Source organism: Actinia tenebrosa, unplaced genomic scaffold (assembly GCF_029948245.1).
Source record: "Actinia tenebrosa isolate PJP-AT-01 unplaced genomic scaffold, QUT_ActTen_1.0 PGA_scaffold0__85_contigs__length_37466705, whole genome shotgun sequence".
Classification (NCBI taxonomy): domain Eukaryota; kingdom Metazoa; phylum Cnidaria; class Anthozoa; order Actiniaria; family Actiniidae; genus Actinia; species Actinia tenebrosa.
Window position 1 is genome coordinate 28264440 of NW_028292569.1, and position 14152 is coordinate 28278591.

Genomic DNA, 14152 nt, shown 5'->3' on the forward strand with positions numbered 1-14152 from the left:
TTTATGTCGTAATTAAACTATATCTTTTGAAATTGATATTTGTTACCACAAAAAACTCTAAAAACTTTATTAATTTTTACAAATATTTATCCTTGTCCACGCAAACAATGTAAAAACGAAATTGCAAAGTCGCTTCTTTTAATTTTGATTCATAAAAACACTTTTCTATATCGCCAATTTTGACCACGACTGACGTCCTCCAAATTGAGATAGAACTGAATTGAATTGTCAATCTGACTTTAAATCAAAATATGAGTTATAAGGAATAGAAAACTAAGATATTGCACAATATTTTGATTAAAGAATTTGAGGGGTTCCTTGAAAAATAAAACATATATCTCACGAAACCTTAGTTTATAAGTTTATTAGTGTTTGTAAGCCTTTATTCAGTAAACATGCTCTTTACGTCAGCAACAGCTTGAAACCATATTTTTTTATTCCACTGCGATAAAATACTTTTAGCCGAATTTGAATTCGAAACAACTGAATTAATTTTTTTGACTGTAGGCCCCATATGAAGTAATGGTTTCCCATTTCAGACCCATCTTTTATTTTAGTTTTACTGGTACTAAACAAAGTGAAGCACTAGATTGCAAAATATATATCCATGAAATAGTACTAAATAATGAAGTGAATGAAACAATTGAAAAAAAAAAAAAAGATTTTGGTTGTGAAATGTGATCGTCCGGGTGAGTCAGTGTAGCTAGTCTTGAGAAAGACTGTTGTTTGTGTGGTGACTGATGTTTCGACAACCTGAGCGGAACTCATCTTCAGAGTCCAGTTTGAAAACGTTTCTCACTCAGTGGACTCTGAAGATGAGTTCCGCTCAGGTTGTCGAAACATCAGTCACCACAAACAACAGTCTCAAGAATACACTCACCCGGACGGTCACATTTCACATCAAACCTTCAACACCTGGGTTCAAACCATTATAAGAAATAGAGTGTTTAACTCTATTTAGTTTTTGTGCTATTTCACGTTAATATGGTTTGCGCTCTAAGTGAATGACATGTTCCTTAGGATGGGAAAGCGTACCAATTCAGTAGAATTCATTCCAAAAATTCTCCAAGAAGATGAATCTCCAAAAGATGAATTTTTGAAATTTAAAAATCCTCTATTATGTTGCAAAAAATAGCATAAATTGTCGGGAAATTCCAATTACCAAAATCATATATTTTAACTGAATAACGATATCTGAGATGTTGTTTCAGCTATATCTCCTATCTTATGTGTTCTTGAATGCAGCGATCAAATTATCGGTATTTCAGAATTTCAAAATTTGTTGGCATCATTCATAACGTCATTTTCCCTCCCATCTTGTTGTCTCGACATACATTGTCATGTTGCCACAAGGGCGGATCCAGGGAGGGGGGGCAAAGGGGGAATGAAGCCCCCCCTTCAGCTGAAAAAAAAATAAAAAAATTGAAGAATTATATGCTTTTTTTATTGTTTTCCGTTGTGTTGACAGAAAAAACCCAATTAGCCCCCCCTAAACTCAATTAGCTCCCCCCTAAAATTTTGGCGGGATCCGCCCTTGTGCCATATGTTTCATTGACTAATTCAAAACTGTGAAGTTATATAGCCCCGACACCTTTGGGCTATTATGTGCCCACTGTAAAAATGATATTGTAATATCTACAAACATAACAACAATAGAAAGACTTCACACCTTGTCCAGGCCGTAGCGGTTCTAAGAAGAATGACTTGGATTGTTTACTTAACCCTTGCGTAAAAGCGCAGCTTATTCTATCGATCTGAGGTCGACTGCCTCGTGTCCGTGATACTTGCATTTACACCGTAAAAATACAAAACTTACCAACCCACCAACCCACCAACCCACCAACCCACCAACCCACCAACCCACCAACCATCCCACCCACCCACCCACCCACCCACCAACCACCCACCAACCCACCCACCCACCTCAAACAAAATGGTAGATTTTTGAACTTTGGCCTCCCCGGTCGGATAATCCTGGCTACACCTCTGCAACTCATCTATCAACCAACGAACCCATCATCAACGAACCCACTAAACCGACCGAACCGACCGGCAAACCAACCAGCTAACCAACCAAGCAACAGGGGATCAATAATACAAACGACCAAGCAACCAAGAGAACCATTGGTTGGGCTACCTGTGGTAACTGGGCTCCCTGTGTCCTTCTTCTTACGAGAACAAAATGGCGGACATTGAAGTGTTTAGAACTTCTTATCTTTCTCACTAACTTCCTACAAATTTTATATCATATTAACTCGGCAAAGACAGAATGAGTAAACTGCCACCATCCAGAAGGCCAAAGGCTGGCGCTCGAGGTCAGTGATACAATAAAATATTCCTTTTCATTTAAATTACTCGACTGTCTTAATATATGTTTTTATGAGAACTTACTTAATTTTGTACGTTGTCCACGTTAAATATTAACCTTCATAAAGCATAAAAATTATTATTTTAAAATCCATTTTATCTCCCAGAGGATAATAATATTGTATAGTTCAGGTTGTAGGATCAATTAAGGTCTACATTCATGTGAGTTGAGTTTGTTTGATGTGTTCTCTCCCTTGTCACGAGGGTTTTTCTCCTCTTGCTTGGATCTTGTCTAGCTTCTTGTGCATTCTTGGCATGGTAATGGTACGAACATGACAAGAGCCTGACAAAATTGCTGTCCCAAAACCTGGTACCTTTTATGTTCTTGACTGGCGGCAGTAATAACCAATTTAACAACAAGCCATTGAAACAGTAATGATGAAAAGGTAAATTATACACTGTGAAAAGATGATGTTTTGGACCTTTTAGTCCTTATTCCTTTTACTCCGACGAAGGACTAGCATCAGATGTCAGTAAGTTTTTTCATCTTTTCACAGTGTATAATTTACCTTTTCATCATTACTGTTTCATTAGAAACACTGACGCAGCTCACACTAGTTTTTAGCTAGTTATAGCAAGCCATTGAAATGTCTGAGTTCGCAGGATATCGAAAACTGCAGTAATAACATACTTTAAAAGGTAGATTTGCATTGGCTTAACGTCACAAGTTGAAGAGTTTATTTTCATTTTTAATACAGGTCATCTACCTACAGGAGATCTCATTGCACTTGGTAAGTTACGTCACTTATTCAACCATGGAAATTACAGATAGCTTGACTCTTGATCGAGGGCCCTCATTTAACCAACAGCTAGTTGCACAGAGCTGGAATTTTCCAAAGCAAAAAGTTTTATTTATCACATACCCTTTAATAAGTTGTTTACCTGGCATAGACCCAGTGGTGCCCACTTCCTAGAAGTACCACGTTAGCTGTATATGTGTTCACAATTACAGTAGAATTGTTGTCAGGTCTCATCCTTACCATGAGGGTTTTTCTTTGGGTTTTCCAGGTTTTTTTTCTTCGCCAACATACACTCCTTGCATGTGTCATCAAAGGAGTTCAATTTGGAGGACAACAATAGTTTTCCAATTTTCAGGAGATTCAAAATTCTCAAAATTCTTTTGTTTTGTATGCCAAATAGGCAACTTGCACTAAGAGGTCGCGTGATCAAATTGGCCACTGTGGCTGGCATTTGCAAGAAATGTGGCTAGTGCAAAAAATACCATATTTTTTCTCTTCCTGGCAAGTTAAGAGCAAATATCTGCTTTAGATATAGACTAAGAATATATTTCTTGCAAGAAAAGGGGATTTTTATCGTTATTTAGTGCGCTAACTTATCTTTTATCACCAAAAAAACTACCCGAATCCGCCATCTTTGTCCTATGTACATTCTCACATAGCTGAAATCCTGTGAATGCCAGCCACAATGGCCGATTTGATCATGTGACCTCTTAGTGCAAGTCGCCTATTGAGCTCCTTTGATGACACATGCAAGGGGTCTCTAGACCATATAGAATTCAGTGGAAAAAACTACTCGGTGTAGATATGCTAAAGCTAAATCCTATCATCATCATCACATTGTCATTAGTATAGGAAATCGCACGATCTCGAGTACAATTTGGAAAATAATAGACACTCGTAATGTTTTGAAAGTTCTTGTACAGTAATTGCACGAGCCTTTACGAGATGATCGTGCGATTTTTTGTTTATAGTTCACTCAACAAAATTTCAGTATAAAATGCGAAGCGACGCCGTTCATCTTTGTCTATTTGGCGGCCGATTTTCAGTCCATCGCGCAACTGAAATGCATAAAAAAGATTAGTTCTTACGGCTTTGAAATTTTATTTATAAGTTTTTTAAGTACAAAATGATAGAAAATAATTGTTTTGAAATCATTTTGGCCGTGTTGCCATAGCGACTTAATTCGGTACTCCTACGGAGTACAATTAACGCTATAATTGTACTCCTCTCGACCAATCAGAGTCGAGTAATTTTGTTGAGTTTACTATAAATATATTTATGTATTTATTGTATTTCTTTCTCTCTTAATGAATTAAAGGTCCCAAAAGCTCAAGAGCTGCAGACTCTGACCTCAAGCCCAACATCCAGCCTCCAAAACCTCCCCAACCACCACCCCCTAAGAAATTAAACATACCTGGAAGCATAGACAAAAAGAGAGACTCCTCTAGTCCTCTAACACCAGCTGGTACTCCAAAACGGATCAAGCTGATTGGATCTCCACCATACTCCCCTCATGTACCCAAGGCCGGGGATGGGGAGAGTTGCAGGAGGCCTAGCACAAGTGGTACCCAGTATTTTCCAACACAGATTTCACCGATCGAAGGTACATAACTATTTAAAGAATATTTAAAGTGCTACTACGACGAAAATCGACCTTTAAAGGTCCAATAATCACTATATGAAGTGTTTTCTCGATATTCTGGACGAAAGTATGATATTTTTACGATTATTTTTTGGAGTCTGTGACGTCATACACTCAACATCGAACATCGCTCCATACATTTCTTTGTAGTTTATGATCAAAATATCAGTAGTAAAGGGAGAAAGAAATACCCAAACACCCCAAAATATAAATTATAGTCACAAGTAATGTGAAATAAGCACATTAGCCACCCTTTGGGCTTCATAGGAATAAAATAAATTAAGGATTTATATACAAAGAAATATATGTAGCAATGTTTGATGTTGAGTGTATGACGTCACAGACTCCAAAAAATAATCGTAAAAATATTTGAGCGATTTTCGTCGTAGTAGCACTTTAAAGGACGTTTGAAGTGATACGAGCTGTTTTAGTTGTACTGTAAGAATCCTTGAGTTCAAATGATACTGTATTTGTAAATTTGGAGAGGAAATTGCATTTTTAGGAAGTTCATGGCCAAAAGATCCCATTGTTATTTTTTTTAATATCGCAGGATAATAGTACTCTTTACTAGAAATAAAATGAGAAAATAAAAATAGGGGTCAATAAGTTTGTTTAATCATCATGAGATTGCGTGGAAGTGCACCTAAATTGGTCTAGATGTGCTTTATACAAAAGTTAGGATGATAAGTCTAGGAACATTTTTGACTAAATTTATTGAGAGTAAATGGTTTGGACCCAGGTGTTGAAGTTTGTGGTGAAGTGTGATCGTCAGGGTGAGTGTAGTTGTTTTCCTATTGTATTCTGAAGATGACTTCTGCTCAGGTTGTCGAAACGTCAGTCACCGCCAACAACAGTCTTTCTCAAGACTACACTCACCTGGACAATCACACTTCACAACAAACTGTCAGTCACCACCAACAACAGTCTTTCTCAAGACTACACTCACCTGGAGGATCACACTTCACAACAAACTGTCAGTCACCACCAACAACAGTCTTTCTCAAGACTACACTCACCTGGACCATTACACTTCACAACAATACTGTCAGTCACCACCAACAACAGTCTTTCTCTAGACTACACTCACCTGGACCATCACACTTCACAACAAACTGTCAGTCACCACCAACAACAGTCTTTCTCAAGACTACACTCACCTGGACCATTACACTTCACAACAATACTGTCAGTCACCACCAACAACAGTCTTTCTCAAGACTACACTCACCCGGACCATCACACTTCACAACAATACTGTCAGTCACCACCAACAACAGTCTTTCTCAAGACTACACTCACCTGGATGATCACACTTCACAACAAACTGTCAGTCACCACCAACAACAGTCTTTCTCAAGACTACACTCACCTGGACCATTACACTTCACAACAATACTGTCAGTCACCACCAACAACAGTCTTTCTCTAGATTACACTCACCCGGACCATCACACTTCACAACAATACTGTCAGTCACCACCAACAACAGTCTTTCTCAAGACTACACTCACCTGGACGATCACACTTCACAACAAACTACATTTATCTCATTATTTTCAGTTAATTCCTCTGAACTGGAAAAACAGTTGCTGGAAGCAGAATTAAATGGAGACAAGACAAGAATCGATGGCTTGCTACTGGGTGCAATCAAGGGTTTGAAGTCCAATAGAGCCAAACCTGATCCTGCGTCATATCTTACACTGCTCTACCTTGCCAAGTATAAACCTGAATATTTTGATTCCAGTAGGATATTGGAGGTACAGTGTGTACTATGCATTATATCATACCTTTTTACCTTTAAAATTAGATGTAATTCTGTTGAGAATAAGATGGATTATTTGTTTGTGTTTTATCTTTTTCCATATTTATGTGTCTTCTCATGCATGACTGTTAATAAGGAAGTAGTACTCTAGGGAATGACACATGGTCTGAAATGAGAAAACAATGACTGAATGGTTCATAAACCTCTTTAGGTTGGGCGTAATGTTTTTCCCATTTCAGACCACATGTCATTCTCTTGAGAATAAGATTCTTTGTGTGATTTGGTTCTATATTTGTGTTTTCACATGCACGACTGTTAAATAAGGAAATCTATCTATCTATCTATAAAGCTTTCGCTGTTGTATCACAGTGTGGGACAATCACAACAGAGCTAGGCTACAAACTAAGTGAAAGCCCAAAGATCGAATTAGAATTTAGAAGTTGATTCTTGAGGAGGGAGGAAAACCGGAGAACCCGGATAAAAACCCTCAAAGCACAGAAGAGAACCAACAAACAACTCTACTCACATATGACATCGAGATCGGCAGGACTTGAATTCGGGGCGCATTGGTGAGAGGCGGCGCATTGGTGAGAGGCGGCGCATTAGCAGCGCATGCCACCAGTGCTTCCCATATGATACTGTATGGAAGGTAAAGAGGACTATTGTCTTCTCACAGGCACTGACATCCCTTCTGAAGAGAGACATCTCCGTCAACCTAAAGGCGAACAAAACACTGGCATCTATTATCCCAATAATGGCGGCAAACATACTTCTCTACGTCTACCAAGACATCGAAGACTGGTCTGAAAGTTTTGTGAAGGTCTATGTTGAAGATTCTTTAGGTGACCGTGTGTGGGTAGACACTGATGCTTGTCAATCATTCGTCAATAATATCCTCACAGCATTTGGTACGAAAAAGAACCCCAAGACTTTCACTAGACAAGGAAGTGATCCTGGTACAAAGACTACAGGACAGGCTGAGCCTGTACCACCTACCACAGTGTCAGGTAAATATAATCAGGATCCTTCTCCAGATTATCTTTGATACTATATTAAAGTGCCTACAAAACCTAACTCAATATCTTCAGTATTGATTCTACATAAAGTGAATAGTTGAATGGTAAAAGAATTTCATTCGAGTGATGCATCTTAGAGACATCAAGGTTTATATTTCCAATATGCGAGTGTGATGTCATCATAGGCATGATAAAGAAATACAAAACGCGTGCACGTGCTGTGTGCTGTGTGCTGTCATAAAGCACGCAGGGGTTGGCAGAACACGAGAGAAGTGTTAGGAGAAGCACGACGCATAGCAGAGTGCTTCTTGACACTTCTCGAGTGTTCTGCCAACCCCCAAGTGCTTTATGACTGCACACAGCACAGCAAGCAAGTTTTTTATTTCTTTTATAAAATACAAATTACAATAATGGATAGGAATGACGCAACGGAAAGTGTGCGCGTGTGCAATGTGTTCTCATAAAGCACACGCTCCAAACCAATCAGAACGCGACATTCATAACAGTTATTTTATAATTAAATATACAGAACTTTTCTAGGGCAACAAAAAATCCTGTATATAACATCATCGTCTTAATCAGGGTTTATAGAAAATAAATAGCAAATTTGTTTTCTCACAGTAATCAGTGTTTCAAGTTAAAAACGATGAGAAGCAAACTCAAAGTCCTATAATGACATGACACACTCATTAATATATTGGAAGTACAAACCTTGATATCTGCGATATGCATCACTCATTTCTTGTGATTTTTTTTTTACTATCCAATTATTCACTTTATGTAGAATCAATGCTGAAGATATTAAATTAGGTGGTATAGGCACTAACGTTTTGTGTGACGGAAAGCTGAAATGTCGAACCTACTTTGAATTGATTTTGCAATCAAAGAGGTGAATTTTGAGATGAGAAGCAAACTCAAAGTCCTATAATGAAATCACACTCATTAACATATTGGAAGTATAAACCTTGATATCTGCAATATGCATCACTTAAGTCATATGGGAATTTTTTATTATTCAAATGTACACTTCATGTAGAGGCAATACTGAATATATTGAGTTAAGAGGTACAGGCACTTTAACACGAAAACACAATAGACTAAGAGATTATGGGATGTCGAGGGAGCAAATATTAGAAAATTTATATACAGCACAGCTCCAGGGTGTCTTAATATACAGTCAATGTCATTAACGTTGTCCACCAAAAAAAGACATTTGCACATTTATACATTTACACATTTACGCATTTATGTATTTACACATTTACGCATTTACGCATTTACGCGTTTACACATTTAGACTAAAAAATATATTATATAAAATATAATATGTTTCCTCGAACGTTCTGGCATAAAACAAACGCTGAAATACCATTCTCCATCTTAAATCCTCACTAAATGGTCGGGGCATTCTGGATTTTCGATTCACGAGTTGAATTTTACATCTAAAGTTCAGGCTGACGCACACGAGGCAAAGAATACATAATGAAACACGTGATATTTCTTTTAGTCTAAATGTGTAAATGTATTAATGTGTAAATGTCTTTTTTTGGTGGACAACGTTAATGACATTGACTGTATGACTTTCAATGTAAAACACATTAAAAACCAATAGACTGTTTTCTCAAGTTTGCGTGTGCATCCAACTTGACAAGTCACAAGACTGATTTCAGACTTTTCTATAATTCAATTCTTAACAGCCACTTATACAACTATTATGATGCCGTCCACATCAAGGGAAGATGACGAGGTGGTGGAAGAAATGGATTTGAGTTCCAATTTAGAAGAAGATGTCATCCCTGTTTTTCCAAGGTGGGTCATGGTGAATTACCCTACAAGGGCTACTTTTGTGGGTAAAACGAAAGATCTCAAGTTTGGATACAATAGATTGAAGCTCACAAAGAATACATAGGTTTGCTTTAGGGACAGACCATTAGATTTTTGCGGCGAGGGGTGGGGGTGGGGTTGGGCAAAAACCAAAAAACTTCAAGCACAGCTTCAAAGAGTGAAAAAAAATCGTGCATGAGAAGAGTGCCAGAAAAAAAATTCCAAAGGCATAAAAAAAAATTTCTGCACATAATAAACTGCCCAACCCTCCCCCCCCTCAAAAATCTAATGGTCTGTCCCTTATATGCCAGAAGGAGCCATCACAAAGATAGCAATTGTTACATGGGAATAAGCACACAAACATAGGGGGAATAAAGGCCGGTTTAGACCATACGAGTTTTGCCTACAACTATCGTATACAACACGCTTGCGCCATCCAACATTTCGAGTCGTAGCGTGTAAATCAAGCATACAACTCGCCTACGACAGACGCGAGTGTGTTGTATACCATAGCTGTAGGCCAAAATTGTACCGTCTAAATCGGCCTTAAGGAGAGTTTTCATAAAGTTTTGAAATAACTGGACAAGACCATGAACATGCCAGAGAGTGCAAGAGAGATCAAGTGATCATTTTACAAACAACTAAGCTATTAATGGCGGTGAATTTTGCTCAGCTACTTGAGCATTCTCCATTCCCTGACCAATAATGAGAACCCTGAATAAGATATATGGGAAGAAAACAGCCATAGACCAATTATTTCACATACAGTCTGCAGGGCATTTAAGTTCCATCACTGCTGGAAGGAAGGTCGGCATTTTTCTGAGAATTAAGGCAGAATTACATGTAAGAAACTGGGACCCTTCTATGGGAGGAAGATGCATGGTAACACATGCCACGACAACATGGGATCCACATTGAGAATGTAGAGTGTTGTAAAACTGTTGTGTTTTGGACTTTGCACACTGATTTTCCCAGAGAGAACAATCATTCATTCATTCTTGGAAAGCATGGGTGGCGTAGTGGTGAGAACGCTCGCTTCTCACCAAGGTGAACTGCGTTCAAGTCCCAACGAGCTCGGTGTAGTATGTGAGTAGAGTTGTTTGTTGGTTCTCTCCTGTGTAGTATGTGAGTAGAGTTGTTTGTTGGTTCTCTCCTGTGTAGTATGTGAGTAGAGTTGTTTGTTGGTTCTCTCCTGTGTAGTATGTGAGTAGAGTTGTTTGTTGGTTCTCTCCTGTGTAGTATGTGAGTAGAGTTGTTTGTTGGTTCTCTCCTGTGTAGTATGTGAGTAGAGTTGTTTGTTGGTTCTCTCCTGTGTAGTATATGAGTAGAGTTGTTAGATGGTTCTCTCCTGTGTAGTATGTGAGTAGAGTTGTTTGTTGGTTCTCTCCTGTGTAGTGTGTGAGTAGAGTTGTTTGTTGGTTCTCTCCTGTGCTTCGAGGGTTTTCCGGGTTCTCCGGCTTTCCTCCCTCCACAAAAATCAACTTCTAAATTCCAATTGGAATTACAGTGGATGACGAGCCACTCTGTGGAAATGCCACTGCTAAATCCTATTTATTTATTTATTTTTATTTATTCATTCTGTAGATAAAGAGAAAACACACAAACAAATCACCAAACCCTGTATCAATATTCCATTGCTATCTTTTACCAACAGGTTTACCTTGTCATCTGTTGCCAACAACATTTCAACATATGTCTTGGAGCTCGTACAAGAACAGTTGACAAGACGACAACCAGTAGAAAACATTTCCAGGAACCTGTTACGCCTTTTAACGTCAACATCGGGCTACAACAAAGTTCGTTTACTTGTGTCTCAAAAGATTGAAATGTGGTTATTGAATCCAAAGGTTAGTAACATAACTCTGTATTCCTAAGGGCCAAAAAGGACCAACATTTATTTTTCAAATCTGGTATCTTGAAAATCATGTGTTTTGATTAGCTGCACCATTATCATCATCATTACTGCCATCCTCCTCCTCCTCCTCCTCCTCCTCCTCCTCCTCCTCCTCCGCCTCCTCCTCTTCCTCCTCCTCATCATTATCATCATCAGCATCATCACCACCATCCTCCTCCTCCTCTTCCTCCTCCTCCTCCTCATCATTATCATCATCAGCATCATTAGCATTAGCATCATCATCATCATCATCACTACCACCATCATCATCACCATCATCACTACCATCATCACCATCATCATCACTATCATCACTACCACCATCATCATCACCATCATCATCACCACCACCATCATCACTACCATCATCATCACCATCATCATCATCACAACCACCATCATCATCACCATCATCACTACCATCATCATCATCATCATCACCATCATCACTACCACCATCATCATCACCATCATCATCACCACCACCATCATCACTACCATCATCATCATCATCATCATCACCATCATCATCACCATCTTCATCATCATCATCATCATTGTTATTATTACTTATTGATCAATCTTTTTCAATTTATAGCTTACACGGCCAGCCCAAGAACTATTGATGTCATTGAGTATCAACTGTAACACTCATAGCCGAGACGATGTAGATGTCATCAGCAACTTGATAAGAATGAGACTCAAGACTAAACCATTAGCCAATCATTATGTGAGCTGTATCAGGTGCGCTACGATATTAATTGACCTATTTCACTATGACGTCACTGCTTGTTTATGTGGGAGATTCAACAAAATTAGCTCCTAGCGAAACAGTTTAATCTAAGATGGCCTGGTTTTCAGATATGATATGTGTTAATATGTACTAAAAAATATTCTGAGCGTTTGCTGGCTATTCTACTTCTCTTCATGGATTGATACGGGTTTTAGAACAATTTTCGGTGAATTTACGTTGATTTGACCCCCTCCGACGACCATGATCCTTTGCGTTTAAACAATAGATTGCTTTGATGTGACGTCATAGTGAAATAGGGCAATTCATTCATTCATTTTTCATTCTTTATTAATTTTTCCTTCTATTGGTTCATTTTTTGTTTCAGTTTCTCGTTCATCGTTACATTTCATCAAATTCTCAGTTTTCTTTTGTTCATTGATCATTTCATTTATTTTTGATTGAATTCATTTTTCACTATTCTAAGCCCTTCATGCTGTTATTTTTTAGAGAGTTGGTCAACCAGCATCCTGAAAATCTTGGCACTGTACTCAAGTACGTCATCTACAACGAGTTATCCACGACCCGTAACCCTAACAACATGGCCCTACTAGGGATGATGTTCCAGTACAAACCAGAAGCTGTATCTAAGGTACCTTTAGACTAAGCAAGATTAGTTACTGTCTTTTTGTTTACGAGGTTTAAAGGTTTCTTTAGACATATCATATTTCACTTAAACCAGAATTTTTTTTATAATATTTTTTTTCTTGAAGATATTGGCCATGGTGTTCCAAGACCTCTTGATGAACAAGTAAGTATTTCTCTATTGTGGTTGTGATTTTAGATTTTCAGCTTATAGTTAAAGGAAAATGCCTTATTTAACATCGTGTTCCTTCAGCTAGTAGCTGGTCTTCCAAGAAGCTGACAGTGCACACTCTAGCCCCCTCTTCCCCTAAAATTGATTATTCTCCTCTTTAAATATAAAACTGTCTTCTCAATTTTCTGAATTTGCGTTTTTTCAGTTTTGTGGCCCGTCAAGTTGAATGCGCACGCAACCTTGAGAAAACGGTCTATTTTACACATACTTTATATATGGTCTCATTGTAGTGGATGGATTCATTTTCTTGATTTTTATTTGTTTTGTTAGGGATGACTACTTGAGGGCTTGCAGAGCACTATTAAAGGAAATCGTTCGTGTCTTGAGACATGAAATGAACTTTGTTGCACTTTGCCGAGGGTTTATGCAGGAAAGAACAGACACACAGTTCAAAGAGCTTGATCCTGCTGTAAAGGTATGTTTTATTCACCTATCCATCCCATCCATCCATCCCATCCATCCATCCATCCATCCATCCATCCATCCATCCATCCATCCATCCATCCATCCATCCACCCATCCACCCACCCATCCATCCCATTCATCCCATCCATCCCATCCATCCATCCATCCATCCATCCACCGCTCACCCACCCACCCATCCACCGCTCACCCACCCACCCATCCATCCATCCATCCATCCATCCATCCATCCATCCACCCACCCACCCACCCATCCATTCATCCATTCATCCATTCATCCATTCTTCCATTCATCCATTCATCCACCCATCCACCCACTCAACCTTCAATCCATTCATCCATTCTTCCATTCATCCATCCATTCATCCATTCATCCATCCATTCAAACAATCGCAATTATTAAAGTGCATGACTTCAAAAGTAAGCGTAACACAGTCATTACAAAAACAACAACAAAGTGATCGTCATGTTTTTTCTTGCTTATTTTGAAAAAATAGGAGAGAATGTTTCTATCACTTGCTGACCTGATCACCATGACAACAATGCTCTCAATCTCACCAGTTGTCAAGGATCTTGCTATGGCCTTTGCTAGAGGAGACAAGAAAAGTATTGATTCAGAAATTCATTAGTAGATAATAATTATTAATTATTAAACGCGTGTACCATTTGACGGATGTCAAAGTTTCCCGCTCTTTTCGGTTCTTTCGGTAGACGCGTGTACCATTTGACGGGTGTCAAAGTTTCCCGCTCTTTTCGGTTCTTTCGGTAGACGCGTGTACCATTTTATTAAAGTCAAAGTTTCCCGCTCTTTTCGGTTCTTTTGGTAGACGCGTGTACCATTTGACGGATGTCAAAGTTTCCTGCTCTTTTCGGTTCT

General features: G+C 38.6%; 1 protein-coding gene across 1 annotated transcript in view; it reads left to right on the forward strand.

Moving 5' to 3' along the window:
- The first annotated feature begins 2174 nt into the window (after nt 1-2174).
- Nucleotides 2175-14152, forward strand: part of LOC116307138 (integrator complex subunit 1) — a 39328-nt gene continuing 27350 nt past the window's right edge. The window contains exons 1-12 of the mRNA XM_089038889.1: nt 2175-2315; nt 3066-3098; nt 4426-4710; nt 6310-6506; nt 7188-7518; nt 9225-9336; nt 11006-11198; nt 11844-11989; nt 12486-12627; nt 12749-12786; nt 13123-13267; nt 13773-13881. Of these exons, the coding sequence (XP_088895015.1) occupies nt 2270-2315; nt 3066-3098; nt 4426-4710; nt 6310-6506; nt 7188-7518; nt 9225-9336; nt 11006-11198; nt 11844-11989; nt 12486-12627; nt 12749-12786; nt 13123-13267; nt 13773-13881 (1777 nt within the window). The 5' untranslated portion in view covers nt 2175-2269. The remainder of the gene's footprint in view (nt 2316-3065; nt 3099-4425; nt 4711-6309; nt 6507-7187; nt 7519-9224; nt 9337-11005; nt 11199-11843; nt 11990-12485; nt 12628-12748; nt 12787-13122; nt 13268-13772; nt 13882-14152) is intronic.